Here is a 17,614-nt window from a genome sequence, read left to right as displayed (position 1 = left end):
GCAGCCCCACTCCAGACTCTGGGAGGGGCGGTGGACAGGAGTAAGGGAGGGTGTGATGTAAAAAGTTTGGGGAGCACTGCTCTAGATTAAGTTCCTGAATTAAAAAAAAATAAATAAATAAAAAAATAAAGGTATCAGTGCAGTATATAATTACATATTCTCCATAAATCTATAGCCAAATAAAGAAAAGGAATGTACTTAGTCAAGCCTGGATAGTCTTTGAAGGTCATTATATTCTAGACAATATCTTCCCTCTCAAGAACCAAGTATTATTGGATTTTTCCCTTGCACTCAACCTCCAATTACTCAATATCAGCTGTTCCTTATGTGAAAATACTCTAAGTGCGTGCTGGTAGCTGTAAAATTAGTTGAGACACTCAGACTGACAGTTGTCTACACCATAAGAGCCACCACACATGGTATTTCTTGCCCTATTACATCAACTATTAAGGCAGTTTGAAGAGAGGAAGCTCTTAGAACAAATTTGGTACAAATGGGCACAGACAGTTCCCACAGAGCTAGGGTAGTCATAGCAGGTTAAAACTGGCAAATTAAAAATGTAGCAATATTAATATTGCTTGACAAAAATAAGCCTTGTCACTTGCTACCAAAGCTTTTTCAAAATGGATAACTACCGCTAACTCTTGCTTTTTATGTCACCCTTCTAGAAAGGAGAGGAAACAATTATTCTTTGCCTCAAATAAGTGTGAGGAAGAGGGACTAGGAAGGGAAGGATGGAGTCTTGGATCCTACTACCTCACACCTAGTTTGTTTTTCCCAGCATGCAATAAGGTGGTTTCAGTACTCAATCAATTCACTTAAAAAAAAAATCCACCAAAATGGAAGCAAAAATACAGATAAGCATAGCCTGAACAGCCATTTCTTGCACAGAAAATTATATATTGAATTAATGGGGATCACTGCCTATGCACAATAATTATCTGGACTTCCGTGGTATATGAAATTCTATGGCTTCATGGAAGGGAGAGGAGCTGTCATATTATAGAAAAAATATGTAATATTTGCATAGAGGTGTTGTATGTGCTCATTACCTAGTACTCCAGTAAGAACAGCAATGTGCATTTTGTAGTAAGTGTATATATACTCCTCTCTTCAAAATGCGGCACTTTATGGACATCTTCAGAAACAGGCTTGGATTTAGGCAGCTGAATGATCCATTTCACAATACTCACTCTGATCTTGAGTCAGTACTAAGACCATTTCAATGATCTGCCATATTTTAAACATGGCATGTCATGAATTCTCAGATTCACAGCTGTTAGGCACAGTTCAGTCTCTAATGTAGTTGAAAGTAACCTAATAAGAAAAATATAGCAATAGCCTATCTTGCTTTAGCTACACTGAATCAACACTGTGTCCGAAAGTCAACCGACTTCAGACCCATTAAGTAGCATCAACTATTATTGATCTTTCTTCAGGACAATACATGTTTAGGAGCCAAGGAGTAGAGAGTCATTGGGAGCTGCAGGAGCAGCCATCTAGTTTTTTTGCCTCTGTAGTTCAGCAACCAATGGCTATTTGCATTATGGCACACTAATTAATCATCCTTACTTTGCCAAATTAAATAGTAGATGGTTTCTCAGTTACATTGTTCCACACCAATGAAGGCGGACAGCAATTTAGAGTTGCTGTACAGCAAGGGACATACATAATGAAGGGAAGTGGTTTTTACTGGCAAGCCCCAATAGCTTGGTGAAACCCTCTCAACTCCAAGTAAGGGCAAAAGTTGGCTCCAAATAATTGAGGAGACTGATGACTACGCTCCCTCTCTAATCTTTAAGAGCACAATAGGAAGATACATAGCAGCCTCCAGGGTTTCACTGTGGATTTATGTGGACAATTCACATGCCCACATTGTAGAACTCAAAATCCTTGTGTTTGTTCCAAATCACTAACTGTAGCTAGACGGTTCATACTAAGAGCACCCCACCACTGACCATTATTTTGCAGTAATCAAGATTCATTAAAACACTCATAGGCTTGCTTTTCTGTTAAGCCAGTTGATATCCAGGTACAACTAAATATAATCTTTTCTACAGCAACTCTAAAGCCATTAAAGTCAGTGGGAGTTGAGGGTACACAGCAGGATCAGGCCCTTAATGATCAAGTCATTTCCTCCATTAAACTTAAATTGGCACAATGAGTCATCTTAACATAACAGTTCAATTAGCAGTTTGATACAGGTTGTGGAATACCAAACAACAAGCATTTACATAATTTTCTAGACTACTGTGGTACTGCATTGATTAAAAAAAAGGAAAGATATGTTACCTTGAACTATGTCTTACAAGGGCAGTTAGATTAGACTAAGGTTCAAGATTCTAAAAATTGCTGGAGAAGGAGAAATAAAACAAAAAAAACCCCAAACCAGTCCCAGACATCCAGAAGCAAATACTTTTGCTAAGTGACTCGCTTTCCATTGTCACAGGACTTTACTTCCATGTTTGAAGAAAGTAATATTAAAAATAATACAGAAGTTGGGATTCTTGGTTTCAGATTTCTCTGCCATCAGACAGGCAACAAAAATTTAAAATGAGCACTCAAACTGTTCCATAAATACATGTTGCTTTATAAAAGCAACTGAAGCCCAAGATTATAGTTTTTAATTTGATTAATTACTTGTAAATTCCATTCATCTTCAAAATAATTTTATTATGTGGATGAATACAAAATCTTTTTAAAAGACAGATTAATGTTCTGAAAACTATTGTACAGATTACATTTCTTTAATTTTAAATTACACACACATATTAGTAACTCTATCACCAAAATATTGCATGAAAATAGTTGGATTGCTACTATGAAATTGACCTAGCAGTTTCTTTCTCTCCTTGGCAGAGATTTTTGTATCTTCATCAATAGTTTTTAGCAAAGATAACAGCTCAGCTTTTGTGGTCTTCTGTACACTGTAGTGATATTCACTTTGATCAAGTTTCTGGCAGAAGGTGTAGCCTAAAGACATGTGAAAGACAGTCAGATAATTTACAAGCAATAGGACAGAGTTAGCCACCTGAGTTGGCAACCTATGGCATGCATGCCAAAGGTGGCACGCAAGCTGATTTTCAGTGGCACTCACACTGCCTGGGTCTTGGCCACCAGTCGGGGGGCTCTGCATTTTAATTTAATTTTAAATGAAGCATCTTAAACATTTTAAAAACCTTATTTACTTTACGTACAATAGTTTAGTTATATATTATAGACTTACAGACAGAGACCTTCTAAAAATGTTAAAATGTATTATTGGCACGCAAAACCTTAAATTAGAGTGAATAAATGAAGACTCGGCACACCACTTCTGAAAGGTTGCCCACCCCTGCTGTAGATTTTACAGGCATGTTTGCCTTTAAGATGGTTCTGTACCTTTCATGACACACCCAGTTTTAAAAAGGATCCTTTGATGCAGTCTCAGACTGCATTTTTAGTGAAATTACATATTTGTCCAGATTACAAAGAGAATGACTTTTAAAACACATTATCTATAGTCTAAAAGGCAATTTTAAAACACTCACCTGTATCCTTACTAGGATCTTGTCCTTGTTGTACAGCCATCAGCTTATCACTAACCATTTTATGTAATGTTGCTGGGATCTTGAACAAGAGAGTAGAAAATACAAATATTTTCTATGGTTAATGTTTTAGGTAGATCTGAGATGTAGTTTAGTTCAAATGTCTAAGGTGGCTGCTTTCTCAGTCTTACCTTTAAAACGTCTTTTTGCTGGTCCACCAAGAACAAAATTAGGAGGTCAGTTTTTCCTTTGGATAAAGTTTTATTGTTGACAATAGCTTTAGAGAATGTTCTTTTTACAACCATCCTGTTGTCACTCTACAAAATAGTGACAGAGAATAGTCAGAGGGTAGCGCTATAGTTTTCTTATTTACTAAATATGGTTAACAAAAAAGCATCACCTTGTTCATTTTAGCGTACTTTTTTAGTATACAGTCTTTCAACATTAAATTATAAGACGACACAGGTAAATCCCCCCAGATATTACAAATCTGCTGGAAGTTATAAGAGTGCTAGAAATCTTGGATGTTAAATTTACCTCTTTCTGCAACTTGAACTCAGAATGATGTGCTGCAATAGCCATGAAGTACAACAGCCTCCTAAACTCCTCTCTAGTTTGACTATCCAAAAGCTTCAAGTAGAGCTGAATTGCTTCTAAAGCCTGTTCTGTCTTTCCATTCACTGGGACAAAATACAAAGTTGAATAGGTTCATGCTCCTATTATATTTCTTTTTTGAAAGATCAAAGTCCAGAAACATTAATTTTTAGGAAATCAACCAACAACAACAACAACAAAAAACACAGATAAAGTTATCCATTAAGCTAGACATATCTAAGCAGAGATTAAGGGCAAGTCTACACTACCAAATTAAGTTGACCAAAGTTACACTGACACAGCCACCGCAGTAATTAAATCACTTTTGTATGTCCACACTACACTCCTTGCGTCAGCAGTGTGCGTCCCCACCAGGAGCGCTTGCACCGATTTAACTGTCAGTGTGGAGCATTGTGCGATGGCTTCTGAAAAGCAACAACAGTTGATGTAAGCAACACACTGTCTACACTGACACTGCGTTGACTTAACTACATTGACCATAGTGCTACGCCTCTCACAGAGGGGGAGTTAAGTCAGCATAGTGGATGAGTTACACCAGCAGGAGCTACAGTTCAGTGTAGACCCTCAGAGAGTTACATCTATGTAAGCTGCCATACGTCAACCTTACTCTGTAGCATAGACCAGGCCTAAGCTTATCCACAGGGCAAACAGCAAGTTTCTCTTTCACTCTGCTGCTGTTTTAGAAAGGTAATTGATTCTTGTATTAAAATTTAGGAGTAATTTGTTTCTATGCAAGCAAACTATTTTTTCCCCATTAGATTATGCAGTTGTACATAGATTTATACAGATTTGAGGTTTATAATGGAAAATATTTATCAGTTGATTTAAAAATATTTAAATTATATACCAGCTTTGAACCTGTAAGGCAACAGGACACATACTAAGAGATAAACACAAAACTAAACATACCACCTAACTGAAATTTCATTTTTGCGTTTGTATTACTTCAGGCAGTTTCTATAGAATTCTATGCACTGAATGATTTCAGAGGCCAGTTTGCTTTAAGTTCTTCAGTATTCTTAAATGACATGATCATTGCCACTATCAGGCTGCATTTATGCTCAAACAACCTTTAGCAATTCCCCCCCCCCCGCCCCCCCTTCTTCCTCACCTGGATACTCAGATTCCAGGTGTTTTCCACCTGTACCATGATCATCAGTTTTGACAAGTCTGGTGACAGAACTGTTTGGCTTGCCATTTTAGAACACTCTACACGCAGACTCTTTACGCTCATATTTAAGAGATCTCACTTTGTCAACTTCAACTAGCAATTTACATTCCACAAAATAAGATTGTAAGGTTGACTTACAACTCAACCAACTTTGGCAACTTTACAAAAATAGCTAAGATATCGGCGTGACCTCCAGTTGTGCCAGACATACACAATGTAATGCAGTTTGTAGAGTCTTCAAAGGGAATTACTTCTAAAGTTCTGACTGGCACCAATTGAACTTAATATTTAAAAGTTAATTTACACTGGACTAAAGGTAATCTCCTCCAGTAACTCTCTGAATAGCGAGCACACTTCAGAAGAGGATTAGTAAGGAGAGATGGGGCTCTGTGTTTTCAGTATGCTGATGACTCCCTGCTGTATGCCTCTATCTTGTCTGATTCAGATGATGCACTTCAGGTAAAGTCTAGGCAAGTTTGGGGCATGGATGAGAGTGAGCTGGCTAAAGCCAAACCTAGAAGAGACTGAGGCAGTGATGGTGGAAGCAGCTGGAGGAGATGGCAGAGATAATCATAAGAATGGCCATACTGGGTTAGACCAAAGGTCCATCTAGCCCAGTATCCTGTCTGCCAACGCCAGTTGCCCCAGAGGGAATGAACAGAACAGAACAGGTAATCATCAAGTGACCCAATCCCTGTCGCTTATTCCGTTTCTGGCAAATGGAGGCTAGGGACACCATCCCTGCCCATCCTGGCAAATAGCCATATTTAAAGTGAATCATATTAGGCTATTCACCTCTGAAGTATTTTTAAATGAAAGATATTATCCACAGTGTGGGAGGAGCCACTAGCGAGCTATACACATATCTACCTAAAGAAAACCAAACTAGGCTTAAAAGAACACCCAGTAAATTCTAACAGACCAATACAAATACGCCAAAATGAAGTTGTATGGAAGTAGATATGGGAACGTTAGGCCCGATTCTCTACTGCTTTACATCTTGCATAAAGTGTAAAGTAGGTATAAAATACAGTCACATCCGAATGTTAGAGTTTCACACCCACTTTGCACAGGTGTAAAGCTGTAGACAATCTGGCCCTGAGGCTCCTAAATTAGAGTTCTCTTACTCAAAAATTAGGCCTCAGCTGCACCGCTATTTAAGTACAGCTGCGCCACTGCAGTGCATGTGGAGAAAATGCTCGATGCTCTCCCATTGGCATAAAAAAAAAAAAAAAAAATCCACCCCTGCAAGCAGCATAAGCTATGACAGCAGGAGAAGCTCTCCCGCCGACACAGCACTGTGCACATGGATGCTTATGTCAGTGTGTAACTTATGTCGCCCGGGGGGGTGGAATATTCACACCCCTGAGCCACTAAGTTTTGCCAAGATTGGCTGTAGTATAGACATAGCCTTAGTTTTTAGGACTAAAGTTTATACCTTTGTAGCACGGCAGTCAAACCTGAAGCCTGACAGTTAAGTACCCAGTCCTGCTGTCACTCACCAGACGAACCTGGGATCTCAGCTTCATTTCTTTTCACTTACCCAACAGCTCTGCAATTCCTGTGTGGATGTCAGACGCATGGCTTAACAGTGGCTCCTTCTTTTGGCTGTAGTATCTACCAATGGTATCAAACAGCAGTAGTTTCCATGTGTCTGCTTTATCGGGTTGACTAGGCAAATTTCTGCTTATATCCACCACCATTTGATCTGGAAGATATTCCAAGCAATCGATTGCTGCAGAGAGCCATTCATCAGTCCTAGAAAGAAAGACCATTATCCAAAGACCAAGAAATAATTCTATGAAGATACAGACATGAAACAGTCAGCCAGCTGAATTTTGTCTCCAGAGGGCAAAAGACTCTGCAAATACATCCATGTAAATGTTCAAACCAGTAAATGAAAATATGTTTGGTGCTCAGATATCATAGTAATGGGCAAAGCCTAAGAACCTAGACTGAGAGTTTAGGATCAAGTTAAGGGTTTAAAAGTCTGTTCCTCCATTATTTGCTTTTCAAAACTGGAGTTTAGGATTCTGTTTGTCCAGCTAAATGAGATTATAAGTATTTCAAGCCAAGTCAAAGTGGCATTCTATGTATTAGGTCAGGGGTTGGCAACGTTTCAGAAGTGGTGTGCCGAGTCTTTATTTATTCACTCTAATTTAAGGTTTTGCGTGCCGGTAATACATTTTAATGTTTTTGGAAGGTCTCTTTCTATAAGTCTATAATATATAAACTATTGTTGTATGTAAAGTAAATAAGGTTTTTAAAATGTTTAAGAAGCTTCATTTCAAATTAAATTAATATGCAGAGCCCCCCCCGGACCGGTGGCCAGGACCTGGGCAGTGTGAGTGCCACTGAAAATCAGCTCGCGTGCCGCCTTTGGCACACGTGCCATAGGTTGCCTACCCCTGTATTAGGTGTATGTGGTGTAATTACCATACCTGACCAGAGATTCCTGAACTTTGATCTGACCTTAACAGATAAGGACAGGGTTTCAATCTGTATTTTTAATAGACTATGCAATTTCAGGTTAAGCTTTTTTTAAACTAATGATTAAGTATTTGAAATATCTTAAGTATACTTAAGATATTTCAGTCTGTTCACTCATGGTTGATTAAGAGTTTCCAGAATCCAAAAGAAGGAATTATACAGCCATACTTAGTTTTTAGGGGTTTTCTTGTTGTTGTGCAGTATGGTTAAATAAAATGTTTTATGTTACCAATCCTCACTGTCTACGGTCACCTCCTCTAATCAGGTGCTTTTCTTTGTCTAATTAATTTCTCCCCACTCTGAAAGACCTTACCAGCACCTATTCAGATCAGAAGTGCTAACCCTTAAAAACTACATTTAATAATTTTAAGGCAGAAGATGTTGGCTTACTGCATACCTCAGCATGCTTTTTGTGTTTGCATACTTCAGTTGTAAGACTAGTTTAATTCCATGCTGAACAATGCTAACCTCTTAGAACCTCAGGGAGTTGACACAGCAGTAACACAATTACGACCAAGCCCTTAGTTAAAAATAAACTACCTTACAAGATTACACTGTTAATACTTTAAAATTAAAAGGGAGAGTGCGCTTAATTCTTTTCAAGATGATTTTCCATTATTTGCTGTAATTCCAATGACATATCTGGAATACTCAGCAGAAGAGGATGAGTTATGATTCTAATTCCCCATAGACCAATGGTGCCCAATCTTTTCCTATTGCATCCCCCTTTACCAGTAATGGAATCTGTCCATTACTGCACAGTTGGTTCAGCAGGGGATCTTGGGCTTCCTGGGGGGGGGGGGGGGGGGGCTGGCCCAGGACCCACCAGGCACTCCCTGAACATTCCTCCATGCCCTCCTTGTGGGGCATGCCCCACAGTTTGGGGACCACTGCTATAGACTCAACTCAAAAGTTTCCTATCAAACCAGAGTTCCTACCACCTCGCACTAAAAGAATGATTGGCTAAAAGAAAGTCAGTTCACCATGTGTAGAAACCCCTTTACTTAGAATAAAAATAGACCATAATTGAAGGTGGCTGATGGACAAGCTTATATCTCTGTGCTGGAGAAATCATTAAACACAGTCCCAGGTCTGGTCTCCAGTTCTGTCCAATAGCTTCTTGACTTGTAGATTGTGAACAACACGCAACACAAGTGTTGGAAAGTTAAACCCTATTTTGAGTGTTGGCATCTCCATGTAATAAGGTGGCGTTTACTGGAGAATTCACCACTTTGCTAAGTCAAATGAAAAACCAGTAGTATTTTGCTGCCATTTTAAAAAGTTCATTTTAAGATATTTGGGCACTTCTGTTCCTTACTTAACTATCAGTGCTTTCAGAGGCCTTCCAGGGTTCAGCAGTAATGGTATCTGTTGAATCTGATGTTAGCTTAGCAAACTAGATCACTATTCAACCCAGTCAATTCTGATAGATAGATACCATGCCTGTTGTCTTTCATGCAATAATAGAGGCTGATTTTATGACATTTTTTACTGTCGTGCCTATGGATAAATCAAAAACAGGCCCATTGTGCTAGACTTCTGTGTGACTTAGAAAGAGAATGGTCCAAAAATGCTTCCTGCCCTCACAGTTAAATAAGTTTCTACTTACTGAGAGTCACTGAAAGCCTTGAGAATTTCTCTGTCTATGTAGTTGCTTGTGATGATGTATCCCGCCTCCTTCTTGGGTTGGGGAAGCTTGGACCTAACCCCTTGATGTTCAAGTAAAGAGTCAAGAAGTGGAAGGTCCACAAGCTGCAGCAGACGAGCAATTGTTTGTTCTTGCCATACTTCATTAATAACTGGGAGGGGTTGGAGTGTATAAAGACAAGCAGTGAGATCCTGCTAGTGAAGTGAAGAGTCAAGAAAGATTATACAAGTTACAATATTTTTCTTTCCTCTAACAGATTTCAGTGTTCTCTTAGCAGGGGGTTCCAGTAACAAGGAATGGATTCCTTATCAACTTTAAGTGCACTTTATCACAGCAAGATAAAAGAATTTGTTTTGTTAGCTGTTAGAGTAGGAGAATTACCTTTGGATAAGTCTGAAATGCTTTACATTCTTTGTACTCTAACATGCAAGCAATCTTTGTCATAGATAAGGAATCAAGTCAGGTAATTCATACTCATAGGGGCTTCTGAAGAAAAAGGTTTGTTGAAGATTCTGAAGCTCAAACAATGACTCTTAGCTGTAAATCCCTACCACATTTTAGGCTTCCATAACTGAAAACTAAAAGACCAGTCTACTGTAGTTTCCAGGAAGTATATTTTAATCAAGCCAAAGAAAGAAATATCTAGCAATAATCTAAAGTTTACAAGCAGTTTAAATTGAGTGAGAAAACATGAACTGTCAGCCACCATTTTAAGCCCTCTCATATAAAGCAATTAAGGGGAAAGGTTGGAGACTGGGTAGAACATATGCACATTTTGGGGGCTAGGAAGAGGGTTTGAGCCAACAATGAGTTATGTCCATGTTGAAGTCAGGTGTGATTGTAGCTTAAGATGTTAATTGACAAACAGGGAGGATTTCTGACTCCAGTTTGAATCTATGCCAGCCCATGACAGTGGCGTGTTCTCCCTCAGAAGTTTCTACACTGATGTATTGTTTAAACTGGAGATAACGGATCTCTGTTAGAATCTAAGTTAAAACAAAACTTCACTGCACAATGTTCTCCTTGTGTTTTGAACTTTGAGTTTCATAAACACACTGAAAAGAGTCTAGTTTAACATCTATCCTCCAGTTTAAGACTGGAAAGGTGTATGCCTGCAGTACTAGTATTATTACCTTCCTCCTCACCCCACAAGTAGTTGTGACATCTTATTTGGCTTACCTTGACGAGACAAACTTGCAGAGAGGTTTACTTCGGGAGCGTTAGCAGGTTTTAGACTCAAGTTTTCCCAGAGATCTTCTAAGCTTTCTGATTTGACTGGAGGAGGATTAAATGCCATTTTCTCAAGTCTGAGACAAAGAGAAAGGGTGATCCAATATCAGGACTTCAGAAATAAGGGCCCATTTACTTACTAAAAATCAAATCTATACACAGGAAACAGTGACTATCCTTGGTGCCAATTAATAAAGAGCTTTATTTTTAAAAATCTTATGAATGGTAAGATTCTGCAGAACAACAGGAGTGGGGGAGGGGGAGAGGAGGGCAGGGAGAGAGAGAGAGCGTGCACAAAACTCCTAAAGACTGACGAAAGTAGAGTAAAAATGCCTCTGTGAGCTTCTTGTTAAAATTCCCTTTGCTCTCATTGCTCTGCTCCAGTTTGAACAATACAAGGGAAACTGAGATTCATTTCATTTCCTTACTACTTGTTCATGGAGTAAAACAGAACAGCACCAAGTGACAAAGCTGCACAGAGTGCTAGAGAGGAGGGAAGAAAGCAAGTCACCAATATCCCTAGCTCACTGCTACTACTCTCCATCCTAGGCTGCACAGATATCAGGGAGCATGAAAGCAGTGCACTGTTTGGAAAGCTTTTCTGCCTTCCCTGTAGCCACAGGCAACACATATAGACGCAGCCACTTATCAGGACCCAGCTAAGAGCCATGAGCGCGTGTACTGGTTCCCCCCTGCCCCCCCGTTCAGGCCTGGAATTGGCAGGTCCCCCTGAAGCAGCAGGGAGTTCTCTTCCAAAAAGACCTCTGAAAAATGGGAGAAAGACAGGAGAATGGGATGTTCCAGACATAGCACACACCCCCGGTGAAGGATTTGTTGGGATTAGGATATAGTTTGTGAAGCAATAAGAGGTGGTAGCCACTCACTGGCAACACATCATTGTTAAGGCAGTACAGAGACAGCCTGTGAGACAAACTTAACATGAACACACATGCTTGTAGGCTGTTAGCCCTTCTGTCCCTGCTCCCTCTCCACCCACTTCCATATTTTACTTGATTCCAGTCATAGCCTCCTGGATCTGAATGTCTTTCCCTCTTTTCAGCTATCCACCATATGCTGGGAGAAATACCATAGCAACTCCCACTGGCCAATCATTTCTGCTTTAAGCAGTTAGGAATAGGAAGGAAAAGGACTGCTTTATAGAAGCATAAAGAGAATGGGCCAAATTCATCCCAAAAATAAAGTCAGTGCAATATGCCAGGGACAAATTTGTCCCAGTAACATTTATATATCAAATTTTTTCAAACATTCATCAATACAGGACTATGTTGAATGTTTTAAGATGGTAATAATTTTTTTGCATTTATCTAACTATGGACAGCAAGACTACCCGTATTCGTCTCGCTTTCTGGTTGTATGTGCAAACTTTGCAGAAGTGTGGGCTACAACTGCAGCTACTCAGAAGACAGACCTCTGTATACGTAAAGTAGTTGTTTTAAGGGTTTAAAAAAGGTGTAAATTAGGCCCCAATTTTACACAAGTCCTTTTAATAGCTAGGGACTTCCCAAAGTGGCAAGACAGTAATAATTTTGCAGTTTTTCTTGGGGACTGCATGGCTCAGTCAATTGGTAACGAGACAACCTCTGGATTACTAGCCTAAATCCACACCAGAATTGCAGTGACTGAATGTTATTCCATGTGATTAGTGATCAGATACCTCCATTAGATGAGACTGATGGTTTCAATCCACTTAGTGGATAAGCATCCCATCTCCTCCTCCCCACAACTAGCTCCTTGATTTCAGTCCTTGTGACTGCTTGGACAGAGAAGGCAAGGACTGAACTGACATGGAGACTGAACTTTCCCATTTGAAGATGTGGTTCCGACAGGTAACAGCCACCCATGCGCTACTGATTTTGTGGATGGGAGGAATCAGCTGGATGCCTTTCAAGAAAACCTAAATACACAACCCACAAAAAATAGCATTATTTCCCCACTGCAAAGCATCTTATCTTCTCATGCCATTGAGTACTAACCTTTGATGGGTACAATGCCCGTATTCTTTTTCAAATGGACTGTCTTCCAGGCTAGGTACATTTGTCAGTCTATAGAGGCTGCAGCTACTATCTTCAAACACAGACCGTTTGTCTTTTCCAAAGACTTTAGTTGAAACTGCCTCAAACACTTTGTAATCCATCAGTGCTTGACACACTCGCACTACTTTAGCACGGGAAATATCTACATCCCCGAAATATCTGTTCTGGAGGAGGTGAGCAAAGATGACATCCACTGCATCAGAGCCAATAAAACAGTTATTATAGCATTTCAGGTTCTGCCGCCGCTTTTTCACTTCCACTTGAGTCTGAAGTGCATTGATGATGCTGCTCCATACATATGTTGCTCCAAATGGCTTTTGTGCTAAGCTGAAACCTAATGGCGGAAGGACAGGGAAAGCATTAGTAATGGCATTTACTGTGACAGGCTGATAGCTTGCTGTGCAGTTTTTCAGAATTATATACTCTCTTCAGGGTAGACTATCACTCAGCCAAGAAAAAAAAAAAAAAGTCTATGCATGAAACCAGTGTATGCCCTATCCCCCAGCACCTCAGCCTGTTACTTATTCACAGCTAAAGTTCTCCTGCCCCTTAACTGGAAGCGTCCTGTGATTTTCCACTCAAAGTACATTGTTCAAGACACCACTGACAACCAACATGGGTTATATATAGGGGACCACTTACACGGACATTTACCTTCTCCAGAATTTAAAACCACCAGCAAGTTAAAAACTATGGACCCTATAATCCCAGCAGTTGCATGTTTGGAACTCCCTGGCTTCTCTGCTATGGCTGCCAACAGGATGCCAACCCCCCCGCCTTTTTTTTTTTTTAAATAAACAGGGACAGGTGTTTTCTGGACACTTGCCCACTAAGCACTGGTCCAAGATCATCAATTTATCTCATAAATGCTACTGAACACCTATCAGCTGGAACAGATTTCAGTCATTACAACTCTGGCTTGGATTCTGACTAATAATCTAGAAGCAAAAGCTTCATATTCCTATTACTAATTGACTTAGCCAGTCAGTCCCCAAGAAAAGCTGCAGAATATTACTTTTGACGTTGCTGCAAGTTACACACTAGTAACTGACAGGCCTACTTATGACAAATTATTGTTTTCAGATGTTTCTATTCACTTACTCTTTTCTCATTGTATTAGTCATGGTTGGGTTTTTTTTTGGTGCAAAAAACATTTTTTTAAGAAGAGACTACAGTGGAGAAGTTATTTTCAACTAATTCTCTGACTCCCAATTTTGGTGGGAAGAGGAGTGAAATAGCATGTGTGCGCTTTTTTTTTTCTCTCTCTCTTTCTTTTTCTTTAAAAAGAAGTTACCTGAGCTATAAACTTAGTTAAATCTAGATGCTGTAACATTTTGCACAAAAGGCCTATCAAGTGAAACAGTTTACAGGTTTTCATCTCGGGAGGGGGATGAGACAGAATTATCCCGCTGTGAAACACTACTAGGACAATTTCTTTAGTCTGTTTTTCAGAAAGGAGTTGTGCTACCATTAGCTAACTCCCTATTACTACACACTACCCAGTGAGTGTGGCGGGAGGAGGGGAAGATATGTTCGCCTTGTTAATTTTCATACAGATTTCTGATAGAAATCCCACCAATACAGGTAGGAAGCACATCCTCTCTAGTATACACATGCCCCCCAAAGCTCTGTAGCATTTACACATACTAACTTCCACAAGCAGCCAAACGGATCATATAGCAGAGTTACAACATCTCCCCTTTTATTAAATACATGGCCCTGTTTCACTTATGGAAGCAAAATTCAGAAGTTAAGAAAGTATTGTCAACGTCCACTGGGTCAGTCACGGCTATCCAGCAGCACATACCCTTGTAGCAGCAATATTCATTGACTGATAACTTTGAGCTGAATGTGGAGTTTAACACTAATAAAGCTGACATTAGAAAAAAATAACTCTGCTCAGTAGAAACCTGCTGGTGTCAGTTTGTGTTCTGGGGCACTCTGATACCACGGAGATAGGGGCAGAGAGGCATCACATTCATAATCCTTGTAACCAAATTAGGTTAATGTTAATGTGGATTTCAAGTCTTGGAACACTGGGGAAGTTCCAGAAGACAGGGGTGGGGTGGGGTGGGAGGGGATTCTAATGCTGTGCCAACATTTAAAAAAGGATAAAACAGGATGATCTAGGTGATCATAGGCCTGTCAGGCTGACATTGATCCTGGGCAAGATAACAGAACAGCTGATACAGGACTCAGTTAATAAAGAATTAAAAGAGAGTATTATAATTAATACCAAGAACATGGGCTTATGGAAAATAGATCCCATCAAACTAACTTGATTTTTTTAATGAGATTAAAAGTTTGGTTGATAAAGATAATAGTGTTGATGTAATAGACTTCTGTAAAGGTGTTTGACTTGGTACCACACAACATTTTAATTAAAAAAAGTAGAGTGATATAAAATTAACATGGCACACATTAAACAGACTAAAAGCTGGCTGACTCAAAACATAATTGTGAGCAGGGAATCACTGAGTAGATGTGTTTCTAATAGGGTGCTGCAGAGACTGGTTCTTGGCCCTACGCTATTTAACATTTTTAATCAATGATCTGCAAGAAAACACAAATCAGCACTGATAATGTTTGCAGATGACACAAAAATTGGGGGAGTAGTAAATAATAAAGACAGGTCACTGACACAGATGGATACGAATTGCTTGGTAAACTGGGCACAAGCAAACAGTGTGTGTTTTAATATGGCTAAATGAAAACAACCATCTAGGACCAAATAACGTAGGCCACCTTTACAGGGGATGGAGGATTCTATCCTAAGAAGCAGTGACTGAAAAAGATTTAGGGGCTGTGGTAGATAATCAGCTGAACAGGAGCTCTCAAGGTGATGCTATGGCCAAAAAGAGCTAATGCAATTGTTGGACAAGTAAACCAGGGAATCTAGAATAGGAGTAGAGAGTATTTGGCACTGCTGCTGGAATACTGTGTCCAGTTCTGGTGCCCACAATTCAAGAAGGGTGTTGATAAATTGGAAAGGGTTCAGAGAAGAGCCGCAAGAACAATTAAAGGATTAGCAAACCTGTCTTACAGTGACAGACTTGAGCAGCTGAACCAATTTAGCTTAACAAAGAGCAGGTTAAGGGATGACTTGATTACAGTCTGTAAGTACCTCTGAATCTCTACCAGTTAATAGAGACAAAACTAGAGAGTCTCAATATACAGCTTTGGAAGGTTGGCATGTAACCCAGAGATACTTAGCCTCCTATGCAGAAACACTTTTCTCCATGAGTTTGGGACTCAGGAAACTCCAGGCAAGCTCTGAAATAGTGTCAATAGGACAAATAGTCAGCCAGGTGCATATCCTACCCGGCTAAGGAGCAATGCTGCTAGGGTCAGGAACATGTCAGATATCAGGATAAAAAACCGTGACACCATAGTATGCTGTGCCAGGGTCCGAGTACACAACACCGTTGCTGCCCCCAGAATGGAGCTGACTGGGAGATCTGCCCCCCCCCGGGCAGAGACACCGCCATAGGGAATGGGTTTGGGGCACTAAAGACACACACCTGCGTGAGCCCCACCCTTGCAGGGCCCCTCAAGGAAAGCGCCCTCAGACCTAACTGCAAGGGTTCAAGGACACGTCCCACCACCCCCGCTGCTCTCCTGCTCCCTCTGCGCAGACACAGCCCCGCTCTGAGCGGCTTTTCACGCGGGTGCGTGCGGAGAAGAGACCAGCAGGACTAAGCAAGGGCAGCGTCCGGGGCAGTCCCAGGCAGGCAGCCCGCACTCCCCTGCTCCCCCCGCGGTGTTTCCCACTTCCCTCCTCCCGCCCATCCCCGTACCCGGGGGCTTGTTAGCCGGGCTGTACACAGCGCAGAGATTCAAAGCTGCCGCCTTCTCCCGCACGCCGGCCATGGCTGGCTGCTCCGAGCGCCGCAAGCGGAATGCGCCCACCGCCGCGAGTCCGGCTGGGATCTAGCCGAGGAAGTGGGCGGAGCCTTCCTGAGCAGCGCCCACCCTATTGGCTCATCTAGGCCCCGCTCCGTCCTCAATGTGTCCGCCCCGCATTCCAGACCCGGCTCGCACGCGGGGTACAGGCAGCGGGGGCGGGGCAGGGACCGTGTCTGCACCCCAGTGCCTGGGGGAGTGAGCCCCCGCCTCTCCGCTCCCCCTGCTCTGTCCCCAATGCCAGACTTACAGTCTCCCTTGTTCCTATGGGCCCAACAAAAGGATAAGGGGAAACATAATTTAAAACGGGACAGCCAGTTATAATAAAATCAAAACCAGGCACCCAGGGAAACGGTTCCCTGCCCATGTAAGGACTTTTAGCACCTAAGCCGGAGACACGGAGTTTTCTTCAGGTTGGAATGGTGGATTTGGGGGGGAAAGTGCGGACATGTGACTGCAAGGCAAGGCAGTTCGCATAAATCCAAAGTCAATGGGCCCGCCTCTGTCAGTATTTTAAATATATATAATGCTTAACTATTGGCTCTTGTATGTGTTTCAGTTTTTGTAAGTAGCACTGGGATCATCAGCAAAAAAGGGAAATACTGACTATTTTTTGTCCATGAAAAGGATAGCATTTCTGCTTAACTATTTTTCGTGATTTAAAAAATGCTCTTTATTTATATGTTTTCATTATTTTAACAAAATGCTGTTTAATTATATTTTTAGCTGGATAAAATTACAACCCGTTATAAAACACCAGTAGAGAGCTGTAATATTTCAAACGCAATAAAATCTCAATAATATCTCAACAGCAATAAAATCTTCACCTTATACGCCTAACAGGAGAATATATAACCCTGTCAAAACACAAGCATAATCAGGTTGTCCTAGTTACTGTGTAAGAATGTTTTAGATTAACAAAATAATAAAAGGACACAGACTCAACAAACAAAGATCAAGGTCTCACATAATTCCA

The 17,614-nt window shown here is 40.7% G+C and overlaps 1 protein-coding gene across 1 annotated transcript; it reads right to left on the bottom strand.

The window, feature by feature from the left end:
- Positions 1–2,758: 2,758 nt before the first annotated feature.
- Positions 2,759–16,605, bottom strand: DEPDC7 (DEP domain containing 7). The gene is made up of 9 exons (XM_065403964.1): positions 16,533–16,605; positions 12,676–13,069; positions 10,631–10,758; positions 9,413–9,602; positions 6,857–7,071; positions 4,065–4,207; positions 3,719–3,844; positions 3,531–3,609; positions 2,759–2,973 (listed from the first exon to the last, which is right to left on the bottom strand). The coding sequence occupies exons 1-9, from the start codon at positions 16,603–16,605 to the stop codon at positions 2,759–2,761; spliced, it is 1,563 nt and encodes a 520-aa protein (XP_065260036.1).
- Between the last annotated feature and the right edge of the window lie 1,009 nt (positions 16,606–17,614).

This window comes from Emys orbicularis, chromosome 4 (assembly GCF_028017835.1).
Source record: "Emys orbicularis isolate rEmyOrb1 chromosome 4, rEmyOrb1.hap1, whole genome shotgun sequence".
NCBI lineage: Eukaryota > Metazoa > Chordata > Testudines > Emydidae > Emys > Emys orbicularis.
Note: the sequence above shows the minus strand (reverse complement) of the source record. Positions and strands in the feature narration are given on the sequence as shown.

What these genes read in the sequence shown, in the direction of transcription:
- DEPDC7 (XM_065403964.1), bottom strand. Translation starts at nt 16,605, where the DNA reads ATGGCCGGCGTGCGGGAGAAGGCGGCAGCTTTGAATCTCTGCGCTGTG. An exon ending in TGCAAGTTTGTCTCGTCAAG is followed by an intron (nt 9,603 to 10,630) that starts GTAAGCCAAATA and finishes AACCCCTCCCAG; the next exon opens with TTATTAATGAAGTATGGCAA. An exon ending in AGGAATTGCAGAGCTGTTGG is followed by an intron (nt 4,208 to 6,856) that starts GTAAGTGAAAAG and finishes ATTTTGTCCCAG; the next exon opens with TGAATGGAAAGACAGAACAG.